The 15011-nt window shown below is 36.3% G+C and overlaps 1 protein-coding gene across 1 annotated transcript in view; it reads left to right on the top strand.

Annotated features, from left to right (window-relative positions):
- Positions 1–11594, top strand: part of fstl4 (follistatin-like 4) — a 264025-nt gene extending 252431 nt beyond the window's left edge. Inside the window, exons 15-16 of the mRNA XM_073824962.1 lie at positions 6248–6357; positions 6523–11594. Of these exons, the coding sequence (XP_073681063.1) occupies positions 6248–6357; positions 6523–7225 (813 nt within the window). The 3' untranslated portion in view covers positions 7226–11594. The remainder of the gene's footprint in view (positions 1–6247; positions 6358–6522) is intronic.
- The last annotated feature ends 3417 nt before the right edge of the window (positions 11595–15011 follow it).

The raw sequence follows: 15011 nt of genomic DNA, 5'->3' as shown, positions 1-15011 counted from the left end.
CTGAGGTCCATGAAGCCATGCTGGCAGCCCGGCACAGAGCTGGCCGCAGGAGAGCGGTGCCACCCGCGCCTCAGGGACCGGCTAAGAATACTCGCAAGAAAGCTGCAAAACGTCCCTGACACGGGCAACCCAGAGGTTGTGGAGATTGCTTTTCGGGGGATGATGACATCTACGTCCCCACTCCCGGTGGAGGGCGATCAGGTGGTGAACCTGCAAGCTCTGCCCCCGGAGGAGGCAGACCCAGCTTCTGCGCTGTTATGCCCTGTTCGTGCTCTGCACATATACGTAGACCATACTCGGCACTTCAGACGCACCGAGCAGCTCTTTGTCTGCTTCGGAGGTCAGCAGAAAGGGAATGCTGTCTCCAAACAGAGGTTGGCCCATTGGGTGGTGGAAGCCATCTCCCTGTCTTACTTATATCAGGGAGAGCCATGCCCCTTAGGTGTTCGTGCCCACTCCACTAGGAGTGTTGCCTCATCCTATGCGTTGGCTCATGGCGCCTCACTAGCAGATATCTGTAGAGCTGCCGGCTGGACGACACCTAATACCTTCGCTAGGTTCTACAACCTTCGCGTAGAGGCCGTTTCCTCCCGTGTCTTAACATAGACTTCAGGCGGGAGAACGGCTGGTGTTGGCTTGCTGCACCATTCCCACGTGGATCCGTGCGCTATTTTCCCAGAATGTTCCCTCCGGCGAACCCTGGGTCTTCCATGTCCCACAGTCAGGCCTAGATGCGGAGTAGTCCCTGACTGTGATCCTGCCTGGGTCTCCTTCGCCCCGCAGGTTGTGGCTATATTTTCAATATTCCAGCGGAGAAGACCGCTGTTTCCCTCGTATATCCCTAAAAAATCTTATGGATATACTGAATTATTCTCATTTCCACATGTAAAGATTTTACCCCCCCCCCAGCCCCCAACCCATGCTTCACACAACTGGCATCCTTGTAGGGCCCCTCTATTGGCCTTCAGGGCGTTGGGAAGGTTACGTTACATTTTCCATCTGCTGACACGTCCGCCTGTCAGCACTTGGGGTTGTGCGTAACGTGGCGTCAGGGTCGTGGCCTGTTCCATGGGTCTGTTCCCATATGTAACGTTGTAGTGAAACGACTGAAGGGGAACGTCTAGGTTACGAAGGTAACCCTCGTTCCCTGAAGGAGGGAACGGAGACGTTACATCCCCTGCCACGACCCTCACGTCGCACTGACGCCGGCTCGTCCGGCTCCTCAGCAAAAGCCTGAATGACTGGCTGCATGCCGCCATCTTATATACCCGTATGTAAGGGGCGTGGCTTGGCATGCAATGCCACTCGCCAATTTTCATTGGCCTTTTGAATAAGGCTCAGAGATGATTGACTCTCAAGCGAGTTCCCATATGTAACGTCTCCGTTCCCTCCTTCAGGGAACGAGGGTTACCTTCGTTACCTAGACATTATGAGGGGCAATTTATCTGACAATCTGTATTTTTAAGCATTTGGTTTTCATTTGTTTGCTTAAAAAAATGCATGTCTGCACCAACTGCGGCTTCATGTCCATTTTGACCCAGAAGATATACATAAAATGTCTAGAATAGTTTTTAGTAAGGGAACAAAACTTTGCAATTTCTCAAAATATACACTATTTATTTATTTTTCTATTTTTGCTATTATTATATTTATTTCTAATTTTTTGCAATTTTTTTGCAAAGAGATATAAACCATAAATAACATTTTTAAAAAGTTATGTCTCATGCTCAGGTCATTTTGACCGGGTATGTATGGGGTCCCAATTAGTGTCAAAAATATATTAAAATATAAAATATATTATGTAAAAATATATGTAAAATAAAATTAAATAAATTAAATAAAATGACCAATTTTATGTTTTTTAATAAACATTTATAAAAATTAAATATTTAAACATTAATAAAAATATTACAAATATATTTTTACAAGAAAATACAGTTTTAGTTTTTCTACTTTAAACTTTCACATTTAATTGCTAGTTGCTAGTGCTAGTTGCTGTTTCTTTGTTGTTTGTAAAATTTACTAGCAATTTGTGAATGAAAATATCTATTTTTTGCTGATTTTATTGCAAAGAGCTATAACCCATAAATAACCTTTTTTAAAATGTTACGTTTTGTGCTCAGGTCATTTTGACTGGGTATGTATAGAGTACCAATTACTGTCAAAAATGTATATTAAAATATAAAATATATCATGTAAAATAAATGTAAAATTAATAAAATAAAATGGCCTCTTCCCCATGTCAATTTTGTCAATGTTTTTGATAAACATTAATACTGTATGTACGACTATTAATGAACCATTGCCGGAAAAAAAAAAAAAAAGTTTTTTGTTTTTTTTTTCTAAAAGTGAATGTTTATGCAAGTAAAATGAATTTATTCAGTTTGAAAAGGTTGTTTCGATATTGTTTTGTTAGAAATAAATATGCAGGTTTAATAAATTTGGACTGTTTTTAAGAAATTATATATTCAAAGGCATTAAGAAATTGGGGTAAAATACTAGTAAATCTAAGATTATATGTTCTTAAAAAAATGTATTAAATAATATATTCAACTAACAATTTAAAAAATAATAATATATACTGCATCATGTTTTTTTGGGGGGGGGGGTTGAAAAGTTGCTGATTCTATACAATATGTTTTTATTTAGAAAATCTTTATTAATCTTCAACATTAAAGTTGTAAACAAAGATTATTGTAGTATGTTTTACAAGAAAATAGAGTTTTAGTTGTTCTACTTCAAACTTCCACATTTAATTCAGAGCTACTTGCTGCTGTCTTTGCAGTTGTTTGTAAAATTTACTAGCAATTTGTGAATGAAAATAGTTTGTACACAGTGCAGTTCAGTGTCAGGTAGAGCTCCCGACTCGAGCTACAGGCGAATAAGACGCTTTCTGCTGCATGAAGAAAATTTGCCAGGTTCTTGCTTTATTCTTTGCCAGGTTTGATCTGGGCTGTCCTCATGTCAGCGCAAACGTCTGAGAAACACACAGCCTCAAAGACAGCAAATGAAAGGCTTTTTATTTAACAAACAATGTGTAATTCCAGCCCTCACGCACATGAATAATTCATGTTTTATTAAATAGCGGGAAAGTCCTCAGGTGTGTTTGCTTGTTCAGCATGCCCACAGAGCGCCAGCCGCACAGAATAATCAAGGCGTTCGCTATGAATCACTCAGAAATGCTAAAGAGCACTTTTAGAGGGAAGCTGCATGATCGGCTGCAGGGGATATGGATTCACACCACAAATAAATGCCTTGATAATATTCGACTCATTTCGAATGCGAGTAATTGACCCGGGCACGGGCAATTTGTCGGGCCCGGAGGCAGTGCTCGGCTCGAGAGGTGAAATATCAAACCCATTTTTTAAATGGCTCAATATTCTTAGTCAAACATCTGAACCTGTTTGTCAGTTCATTAGATTAAACAAATGAGGGGAGATAGAGCCGCATGTGTGCGCTTGGCTCTCATCCTGCACTCATCACACACACATTCACAAATCAAGAACTCATCGTTTGCATTCATAATCGTCTGCACTGGCCACTTGTTATGAACCCAACTGTGGCATTTTTATCAACTTCATAATTGCTTTTAATATAATTGTTGTGAATTCCAAACTAAACTTCCAGTATCTTCATATTTTTGGTAGTTTCTGTGGGGTAACAAGTGAATGTACTAAAACCTTTATTAATGTAAGGTAGGTTTGAACTTTCTTTGTAGAATTACTGAGTGGTCTGATAGCAATGCTATATCCGCTGTTTCAGAATTGCCTTTTTATATAAATACTAGGGCTGTGCAATTAATCTAAATTAATTCGAGTTTCGATTCCGATTTCGGCTTCAAGCGATCATTAAAATACAGTAATCGAGATGAAATGATTATTGCGCCCCATTCCGCCCCCTTTCCAGTGTTGCGCTTTCGTTCCTCCATAAAAGGCTAATTTTACATGCAAATCAGCAAAATTATGTAACGTGACTTTCATAAAATGGGACGAAAAAAGCAAGAAAGAGAACTTGCGCTGCTCTGTGTATGCGCTCAGAGACGGAGCAGAACACGGACATGTAAAGATATCTTTTAGCTCAAGGTGCGCACCTAAACGGTCAAATACATGCTTGGTGATTATTCATATAAATTCTTGTCAGTTATGTCTTAAATGATCGTAAACAGTATACAGTATATTGGATCCATGTGGCTCTTAAAGTGGCAACAAATAATATTCCTTCTGCCGTCTTTGTGCTTAATATTAATAAAATGTAAAAATACAAAGAGAAAAATCACTCACTGCTCTTGGATGAAGGACTTTTGTAGTTTTAATAAGAAACAAAGCATGTTTAATTCTTACAGTGAAAACGCTGTTTTATTTTACATTCAAATAATTACATTCAATTTCTGTAGGGTGTAAGTCTGCTTTAGACTTGCATAAAAGTATTCAGTATTTTTATTTTTATTTTAAAAAGCACTGTTTTTTTTTGTTTTTTTGTTTGTTTGTTTTTGTTTTTTTCATTTGTGTCTTTTTTCTGTTGTATTGCTATCTTTAAATTAATCACTAATATAACGTTTTGGACCCAGTCATAATTTTGTTAAATAATCGTGATTACAAAATTGACAAATAATTGTTGTTGCAATTTTTTAACCATAATCGAGCAGCCCTAATAAATACTGCTGTAAAGACATTAAATATCTAACATACCACAAACACTTGGAAAATGCGAAAATAAATGTGCTTCATTTCATGTGCACTCGTAGTGTCCTTCAAATCTTGAAGATTAAAAAAAAATGCTTCCAGATAATATAATATTAAAGAAACAATGCATTTAACACTCACAAAGTACACTTTTAAAATGTGCGATTTGTGAAAATGTGACTAGAGGAGAAGCTAGGTCTGATTTTCAGTACGATGCAAGATAATTAACTGTAAAGGGAGTAGGGAAAATATTAAAGACATGAATTAACACTCAACATGAAGGCTGTATGGCAGTATTACACCACAACAGAAAACTATACTTATACAGTAAATTTGTTATATAATAAAATACCAAGGCAAGAGTCATTGAAGATCTTTGATCTTTGTCTGATCAGTCCGGTCAGATTCAAGCATGGTTGTAATCTGGGCCTAAAATTCACTCACCAAGCACCAAATTTGAGAAGAAATCATTATTGACTAAAATGAAACCGTGTTACTCGCCAGTTAACTCTTCTATTAATTCTAACAATGCCCGAAAAAGCCATATGGCCTGGTATGATTATTAAATACACCAAACATCTTTCTTAGTTAGTAATGAAAATCATTTATATCATTTATATAGGTGACCCTGGACCACAAAATTAGTCATTTTTTCTTTCCAAATTGAGATTTATGCATCACCTGAAAGCTTAATAAAGCTTTGTATTGATTTCTATTGACGTATGATTTGTTAGGCTGAGATACAATGATTTGAAAATCTGCAATCTGAAACCTAAAGTTGTCCAAATGAAGTTCTTAGTGACGCATATTACTAATCAAACTTACATTTTGATATATTTATGGTAGGAAATTTACAAAATATCTTCATGGAACAAGATTTTTGACATAAAAGAAAAATTGATCATTTTGACCCATGAAATGCATTTTTGGCTATTGCTACAAATATACCCGTGCTACTTAAGACTTAAGTTTTGTGGTCCAGGGTCACATATCTGTTGTCAGCAAAAGAGAAGCAGCTTCACTGAGCTTTTCTAATAATATTAATAATAATACAAACTGCAATGACTCCATTTGTTCTGCCTGTTTTTAATAAAAAAAAAAGTCACATACATGCAGTTTCACAGCCAGCACTGCAAAAAAAGCTTTTCTTACTTAGATTTTTTTGTCTTGTTTCCAGCCCAAATCCCTTAAAAATCTTAAATCAAGAAGTATTTTCTAGACAAGTAAAAAAATAATTTTCTTGTTTTCAGAAAAAAGTCAAAATTAAGTGAGTTTTTGCTTAGAACAAGCAAAATAATCTGCCAATGGGGTAAGAAAAAAAATCTTATTTCAAACAGAAATCAAGATTATTTTTCTTAGCCCACTGGCTTGTTTCAAGCAAAAAATCACTTAATTTTGACTTGTTTTTCTCTGAAAACAAGACAAAAATCCTTTTGATTTAAAATTTGGAAACAAGACAAAAAATATAAGTGAGAAAAGCATTTTTCGCAGTGAGTAAATTTTCACCATTCACCGCCCGTTGGCCCTGGTTGTAATATTCTTTCCACTCTCTTCCATTTCTTGAGGTGATAACTTCTGCCAGCGCGGTGGAGCAGCGTCAGATCATCCGCACTCCATTTGAAAGAGTGGAGGACTTCTACATCCCTCCCACCAACCTCATTATCACCCACGTAAGGTACGAAACGATCGTCACTGCTCAGCGTGCATGACCTCTGTCAGGTTTTCCACATAATTCTTGCAAAAATGGGAAGCGAGCAAATGACGGTTGTAATTAAAAAGCGCAGCACTTAATAAATCCGCAGAAAGATCATTAACCTGTCTTTGACCATTGTCATCGCAGGTTTGGCTTTGTCTACTTAAAATCGGAGCCCGCGGTGCATAAAATCGACCTTGAGACCTTCCGCCTCGTCAAGACCATCAGTCTGAAGAACTACAGCTGTATCCCAGCCAGCATGGCCTATACTCATTTAAGCGGCTACTATTTTATCGAGTGCCAAGTTGAGGACCGTTCGGCTCTGAGCTCACAGCTTCTCATCGACAGCGTAAGCGACGCAGTAATTGGACCCAATCCCAACATCAGCGGCCGGCCGTTCATCTCTCCAGACGGCCGCTTCATCGTCTCCGTGGACAAGCGACGCGGAAAGCTTCAAGTCCAAACCGTCTCCTTCAGCGGTGAGCTGCGGACGAGCCACGAAGTGGACGTCTCTATTCCCCTCACAGACTTGGAGTTTCAGCCGTCCTTCACGGAGGCCAACCAGTACGTGGTCGTGGCCTCTTCGGCCCAGGGCTCCAAGCTGGTTTTCTCAGACCTGGCGTCGGGAAGAACGAAAGCCCTCGAGGACGTCAAGGATCCGATTCCGGCCAGCAGCTGGCCTTGGGGAGACGCCAATAGGGTGGTGGTCTCCAGCGGGGTGTTCGGACGCTACTTGGTCACGTCGGCAGCTGAGTCCCTGTTCGTTTTGGACGGCAAACAGAGCGGCCCTCACTGTGAGGTGTCAGACGTCAAGAGAGGGAACACAGTGGTCTGGGTGGGCGAGGTATGAGTGGCGTACCGCGGGCCGGTTCTGCAGAGGATTGCGTCGGCCGACTGGGCCAAAGCTTGGGAAAACCTTTAAGGGATGCGAACGGACTCGATCCTAGTAGTGAGTTAAACTAACACACGCGGGTTTCTGTATAGGTACACACACATACACACACATTCAATGACAAGAAACCTTAACAAGGGAATGAACGAAGACACCCTTCAGTGCAACAGTGAACTAATTTGATGATTTTTTGCACTTCCTTGTTAGCAGAAACAGCGTTAAGCAGCAGACAGGTTAGGTGATGACTGAACTATGCACAATGCTTTTTAAAGTTTGAGTGTTTTTCTTTTTTTTCTCAGTGTGTTCACTTGTTATATATAGTCACTGCAGGAAATGTCTTATCAGTGTTATGTCTCATGTAGAAAAGTGTGTTGTTTGCCTCATCCCAGTGTTTCTGACCAAACAGTTCAACAGTTTTTTGTTTTACAGTTATAATTCATTATAATAAACACGTTAGAGTAACATTTAGCATTTTCCTTTTTATAACGAGGTGTCGTCTTCAAAGCTCTTTCTGTGTGTGTTTGCATTTTTGTGGAGCTACACTTTGGGTCGTCCCCCAAACATCTGCTAAAGCTGACCTCCCCTTTGGGGACAACATATAGGACAAATCCTATATTACATATTTGTTTTTAATTACTTAAATAATTTATTTGAGAAGTACGGTGTGTGTTGGTCATGTTTTGATCGAATGTTCTCACAAGGGTAGTAAACCATTGTTTGGTGCAGGAAAATGGTTTGACAAACATACTAAATAATGTCTTAAATGCAGAGGTTTGTGTAAAGGCATAGGGGATAGAAAATATCATTAACTCAGTTTAAAAACAATAAAATCAATGGAAACACTTGCCGTGAAAGATAAAAGTGTGTGTGGATCTTCTTTCAGCTTTTTTGCATCAATTCTGTCTGAGCACAAACTTTAGGTTCAGCATTCCTACATTCATATATTACCTTCAAACATGCAGCTGATGAACAGAACAGCAAATAACCATCAAAGAAAAGTATATTATTGTTAAATAGAAAAAGATGGGCAATGAGTTCCATTGTGCTAAATAAAAACTCATCCGGTGCATCAGATCCTTGATCCAATTTGACACACATGAACCAAATTAGAGCACTGTTGCACTGAACACACCATCATCACGACTGAGATGATCGCAAGCACAGCTTTAAATGGCCCTGTTTGAGACAAAATGGCTTAATTGGCATTTCAATGTGCTTTCAAGCTCAGTCAGATATGCATGACGCCAGATGGTTAGAGTTCAATGAACATTAAACTGGACACAGATATGATCAAATTTAAGGCCCAAACAAATCTAATTAAACTCAGCGGGATAACAATCGCTGAGTAAATGTGCTCCGCATACAGTATATTAACCGTAGAGCGATTTGAGTTTGTGTCCTTTATGTCTGGCTTATAAAGTAATAGTTCACCCAGAAATTAAAATTTGCAGTCAATTTACTCATCATCAGGCCATCCAAGATAGGTAGGTTACTTTTTCTCTTTAATAAAACAGTAAAGAAGTTTTTTTTTTTGTTTTTTTGCTGAAACCGTGCTCCTTGGTGATTCATAAAATAAATACCCATGACTCCTGATGATATATTGAAGTCTAATAAAGAGAAATGATTGGCCTGTGCTAGAAACTCAATTTATTTACAGTATTATTACTTGTAATCCATAACCTCAGGCGAACAGGAAAATCACATTGATTTTTGAACAGTTTGTTTATGTAATCACAAAATCATCAATAACATACGCTATTATATTTTTAAAGCACTCAATAATGATGGGAAATGTGGATTTTTACATGTCTAAGGCATATAAAGTGAGTAAACATTAAAATAAAAGTGTTTGGTTCATGCATACATACATTGCATACAGATTTATTAGGCAAGTTGATATTTTGGTCATTTTTTTTCCCAAGCACATTTCACCAATTCAAAAAACATCAATCTTAATAACCACTATTGATTTTGTATTTAAACATTTGTAAGTGTATAAATGTCTATGAAGGCTTTGTGTCCTTTTAGTTAAATCTCTTGTTTGGCCTATTTAATCTGTAAAAGAAAACATGCCTAATAATTTTATATAATTATATAATTGTATATAAATAATTAAATACAAAATCAGTAATTGTTATTAAGATTAATGTGGTTTAGAATTGGTAAAATGTGCTTGGAATATGAATATGAAATAATATGATCAGAATATCAACTTGCCTAATAATTCCGCATATCAGCGGCTCATCAGTCTTCAATGCGAGTAAAACTCGTTTCCTCTTTTCAGTGACTGTTGGAGAACCTAGAGCGCTAAATCAGTTCAATTATCCTTGGATCAGAAATTTCCAGTCAGAGTGACTGTCAGGCATCTGAAAGTGAGTTTTGACTTATGGATCAGTGCTGCTCGAGCTGCAAACTATTTCAGTTCAGTCCAATTTGGTGAAAAGGTTTATTTAGTTCACTAAAAAGAACCGGCTCAAAAGAATGATTCATTTGTGAACCAGACCATTTGGCTGAGGCTCTGGATTACAGGTAATAATGTTGTAAAGAATATTCCATTTCTTGCACAGACTGATCATTTTGCTTCATAAGACCACAATATATCGCCAGGAGCCACAGGGATTCATTTTGTATTGCCTGATATGACTCTCAAAGTGCCAGTAGCCACTGTTCTGCTTTTAATGAATCACAGTTTCAGCTAAAAATCTTCTTTACTGTTCTACTGAAGGAAACTCCTTACATCTTGGATGACCTGAGGGTGAGTAAATTAAGAGCAAATTTTCATTTTAGGTGAACTTTCACTTTAAGGACTGAGACAAAAAGCCACAGCCATTGTAATGCTCTTGTAACAGTATATTTATAGAGAAAATTAAACAGATTAGAAGTTTGTTGCAGAGAAATTATCAACATTAAAAGTTGGTTCAAAACCATGTCACGTAAAATCTGTCATTTGTTCAAGACTAAACTAGCTGCACACATTTTGTACAATAATACAGTATTGTTCTGCACATAAAATGCCGTTCTTTTTAAATGTCTGCATTATGTGCGTGTGTGTGTGTGCGTGTGTGCGTGTTATTTGTTCACGGTTCTTTTCAGCACTGAAATGCCAGCCTGACTTTTGCCAACGAGGCAGAAACGAAGCATCTTGTGCCTCATTGAGTCACATTTAAGTCCACATCCATTTGTCTTCATTATATTCTATTGTCCCCAGACTGTTCCAGCCTGTTCTTGTTCTCGTCATGTACAATTGTGTTTTTTCAGTGTGTTACAGACTTGTCCAACTCCTCAGTCTCTTTATGTGTGTCATTAAAACCTTTATTAAGTGTCCCAGAACTGCTGGCAGACTTGAAGCACATGAAGTGCTGTAGTCGTTTGCAGATCCTAATCAACAGGCCAAGAACCAAAGGCTTTATTTGATTTATTTTTGCTTCTAAATGACTTTTCTTTAAGTTGAGCTGTCATGATGTTGGTGTGTTTGTTCTGACATACTGTACACCTTCATGCCGCCATTTATTGGCTAATTCAGTGTATGTGTAAGATTTGTTTTTCCCAAATACATTGTGTATGGTGAATAAAATCTGGTCATTAATCGTGTAAGTTAGGACCACTTATTCTTTGGTTTTATAGCACACACAATGATTAAATTCACATGAATATTACACCAAACAGTCATTCAAACATTTACATTTCAATCATGACAAAATGCCAAGGGCCTAAACTCAACGATGAGAAATGATTTATTTAAATGTATGTACTTCCTTATTTGAAATAACAGTCTTTAGCTGTCTTTGTGCTGGTTAATCTATATCTCTATGCAACACATTTTTCAGCATTAAGGCAATAACTGTTGAAATATAAATGTTTTGCAACTGAGTAACAGCAGTAATTGCTACTCTCTTTTTTTAAGATTGATTGATTTTTGTCTTTTCTTGTAGTGTAACTGACCACACCAGCAAAGATCTCATCTAGTTCTCAGCTTGTCTCGTGGTCAATCAGCACCATGTTTTGTTCATTTGTGTCTGTGTGTGTGTTCATTTGTTTTAATATGTTGTAAAATTGTAAAATGTTACACTATTCAGAAAGATAGTGGCTGTATTCACAGATGTGCTTAATGGGATGTAGAACAAAGTTGAAATTTCATGGTCATAATTTTAGTAGACAAAGTATCTGTTAACCTGTAACAAACATTTAAAAAATTCTCCAACAGATTCCTGAGATCCGGATACACCCAAGTGATTTATTAGCATTGGTTGTATAGATACCTTTATTGTATAATGCAATATAGTGTTGCCTGGGATATATATATATTTCTTCCAGTTTTACAATAAAAGATGAGACCAGAATGACTCGCAGTATGTGGCTTTAATTAGGAAAAATGTCACACAGTATATTACTTTCATTGAAACGAACCTTTCATTTTTTTGAGGTGGATTTTTATTTCTCAAATGTAAGTTATGCATATTTGAATTCCATGATTCATTACAAGATATGCTAAAACCGAGTGATTCTGTGCCACTTACTTAATTAACTTTGTTTTTTCATGCACCTGTCAAGTTTGAGATTTTGGACTTTTTGGTTTTTCATAAAGTGTTTTTTTCAGACTATTGAAAAGAAAACACCCCAAAGACACTGTTAGTTGTTTCTTTTATTTACTTTATCTATTTGTGTCAATAGATTTCAATTACAATATATATTTCTAAAGGCTGTTTTCTAAAAATGATTTTTTTTCTTCTACCCTGAGCCATAAATCTCCACTTCAGTAGCACTTACAAACACCAAACTCTACATTTTTATTCCTGTCTATATCCTGAAGGTTTTTACAGAGGGATTTGTTCATATATAATTAGCTTGATTGACGAAAGTGAGATGCCTAAAGGAGTGACGAAATGAGATACCCAAAATCTCCTCTGTAAAAACATTTGACGCTAATATGTCAAAAACTTAAACAAGAATTTTGAAACTGACTTCATCCAGTGTTTAAATTTTTGTATTAGTAATGTATGCAAATGAGAGCATGTTTCATTAAATAATGCCTCAGTTGCATTTTTAAATGTAACATATTATAAACCTTGTAATACAAAAAATGTTTGCAGTTATCAATGTAATCAAGGTAATAACTATTATTTAATTTTTTTACCCTGTTCACCTGCAGTGTCTCGTCTTAAGTAAAAATTAGCTGTTCATCACCCAGGCCATCAAAGATATAAAATTGACTTTTTGTCCTTCAGTAGAAAGGTAAAGAAGATTTTTAGCTGAAAACGTGCTCCTTGGTGATTCATAAAATGCAAGTAAGCGGATACCACCACTTTGAGAGTCAAAAAAAGACAGGTCTAAAGTTAAGGTCTTATGAAGCAAAATTATTTGTTATTATTTACAACATTATTACCTGTAATCCAAAGAATCAGGCAAAATGGCTCATGTGATGTCGGAGTGATGTCTGGTTCACACACGAATCGTTCTTTTGAACCAGTTCAGACCAAATCAGACTGAATCATCTAAAACCATTCGAGTGGTTTGAGCAGCACAGATCTACAAGTTACTCAATCAAACTCACTTTCAGACACCTGAAAGTCACTCCCACTAAAAATAAGGCAAAATAGTGTTGACTCTTATCCTATGATGACTGAACGCATTCAGCACTCCAGTTCCTCCAACAGTCACTGAACCGAGGAAACAGTTGGACTCGGACCGAAGACCACTGAGCCGTTAATATAACCGTACACGGTACACTGCAAAAAAATGCTTTTCTTACTTAGATTTTTTGTCTGGTTTCTGGTCAAAATATCTAAAAAATCTTAAATTAAGAAGGATTTTCTAGATTAATAAAAAAAAATTAAATCTTGTTTTCAGAAAAAAAATACTCAAAATTAAATGTGTTTTTTCTTGAAACAAGCTAAATAATCTGCCAATGGGGTAAGAAAAATAATCTTGTTTTCTGTTTGAAATAAGATTTTTTGCTTACCCCACTGGCAGATTATTTTGCTTGTTCAAAGTAAAACTCACTTAGTTTTGAAGAAAATAACTTTTACTTGTCTAGAATATCCTTCTTAATTGATTTAAAAATTATTTTTATTTTAAGATATTCTGTCTGGAAACAAGACAAAAAAATCTAAGTAAGAAAAGCATTTTTTGCAGTGTATTAATTTTTCATTTTTTGACTCTCAAAGCGACAGTATCTGCATTTTTCATGAATCACCAAGTACTACAGTTTCATCTAAAAAATCTTCTTTACTGTTCTACTGAAGTCATCTACATCTCGGATGGCCTGGGGGTGAGCAAATTAACAGTATATTTTCATTTTTGGGTGGACTATACCTTTAAGGGTTAGAATCAGGAACATTAAGACTAAGCACAAATGCACTGAGAAGTTTGAGAATCAAACACTAAAACATTTCATCCATTGGTTCATTATTGTTCAGGCTTTAAATTGGTGATAATAGATGTTTATTTCCAGTGCCATTGCACATAAAGATCATTCTGACGGTGTTTATCTAAACATCTTGACTGATGAATGGCTTCTACACAAAGGTCAGCATTGATAACCTGCTAAAATCGCTTCATGCTCCTGATAAGACCACATGAAGCCTTCCTTTACTCCAGCCCAGGTTAATCTATACGCTTTAGTGTTCAACACACTCCACCATCTGTAGTAATTATTCACAACAACTCACCAGTGAAAGATGCTGTCAATAGGCCATCCATCACTGTCACTGCGGACACACAGACGGGTTTCCTTGCAAATAAATCTATATGAGCTTTTTCACTTTAACTTAGAGAGAGTGTGCACAAAAACCGATCAGCTGAGAAAGTAAACTAAACAGTCATGAACTCCTCACATCAAATGCTACTTTCAAAGTATTCAAACTGTTTACAGTAAATCAACAAAAACAAAATGAAACCTACTTTTATGACAGTTAAGCATTTCTTAAGAATCTCCTTATTGCTAAAATGAAAAAATTATCTATAACATTTGCACTGTATTTACGCATCTTTAAACTGAGTTTAAATGTACATATTATCATATTGCATATTTATTTAATAACATGTTATTGTTTTGCAATCACGTTTAAGTGGATTTGAGGTTACTTGTCAGCTGAAACCCATTAAAACCAAAATATTTATTTCAAGAGATTTTAAGTTAGTATTTTGATAAGTCACAATTAGTGCTGTCAATCGATTAAAAAAAATTCTAACAGCACTAGTTACAATATGTTTTTTTTTCAGTAAATGTTTGTTTTTATTTATTTTTTATTGTAACCCTTTAGCTTTCACTATACATAGACATGTAAATGTAATATTTAAAGTTACATTTTTAGAATTCATGAATGAAAACATTTTATAATTTAATTTTGATAAACAATTTCCATGCAATGTCTGATTTTAAAATGGTTTTCTAAGGATGAATTTTGAGATTTTAAGTTGTTAGTTGATATATAATTTCTTGTGTTAGGGAAAACGGCAACAAAGAAAGTCTTCTTGTGTAAAAGGTCCGAACTCCTGTTATGATGTAGATTTTTTGAGGTGCACTCTTGTCATAAATTAATCTATTACTATTTCCTATTTAATCTGTAACACAAAACAGTGGTAAAATATCTATTTAGGAGACTCCACATTCATATGTGGAAATAAATCAAATATAAATCAGATATGTGCCAATGCGACTGTCATGTAAACAGGCAGATCGGATTTTCTGAGGCATTGCATTCTGTACGTCATTAAAATTGCTACAATTTGTAGTTCTCCGCGG

This window comes from Garra rufa, chromosome 19, assembly GCF_049309525.1.
Source record: "Garra rufa chromosome 19, GarRuf1.0, whole genome shotgun sequence".
NCBI classification, from domain to species: Eukaryota; Metazoa; Chordata; class Actinopteri; order Cypriniformes; family Cyprinidae; genus Garra; species Garra rufa.
The sequence above is the reverse complement of the archived record's forward strand: the minus strand, read 5'-3'. Positions and strand labels throughout refer to the sequence as shown.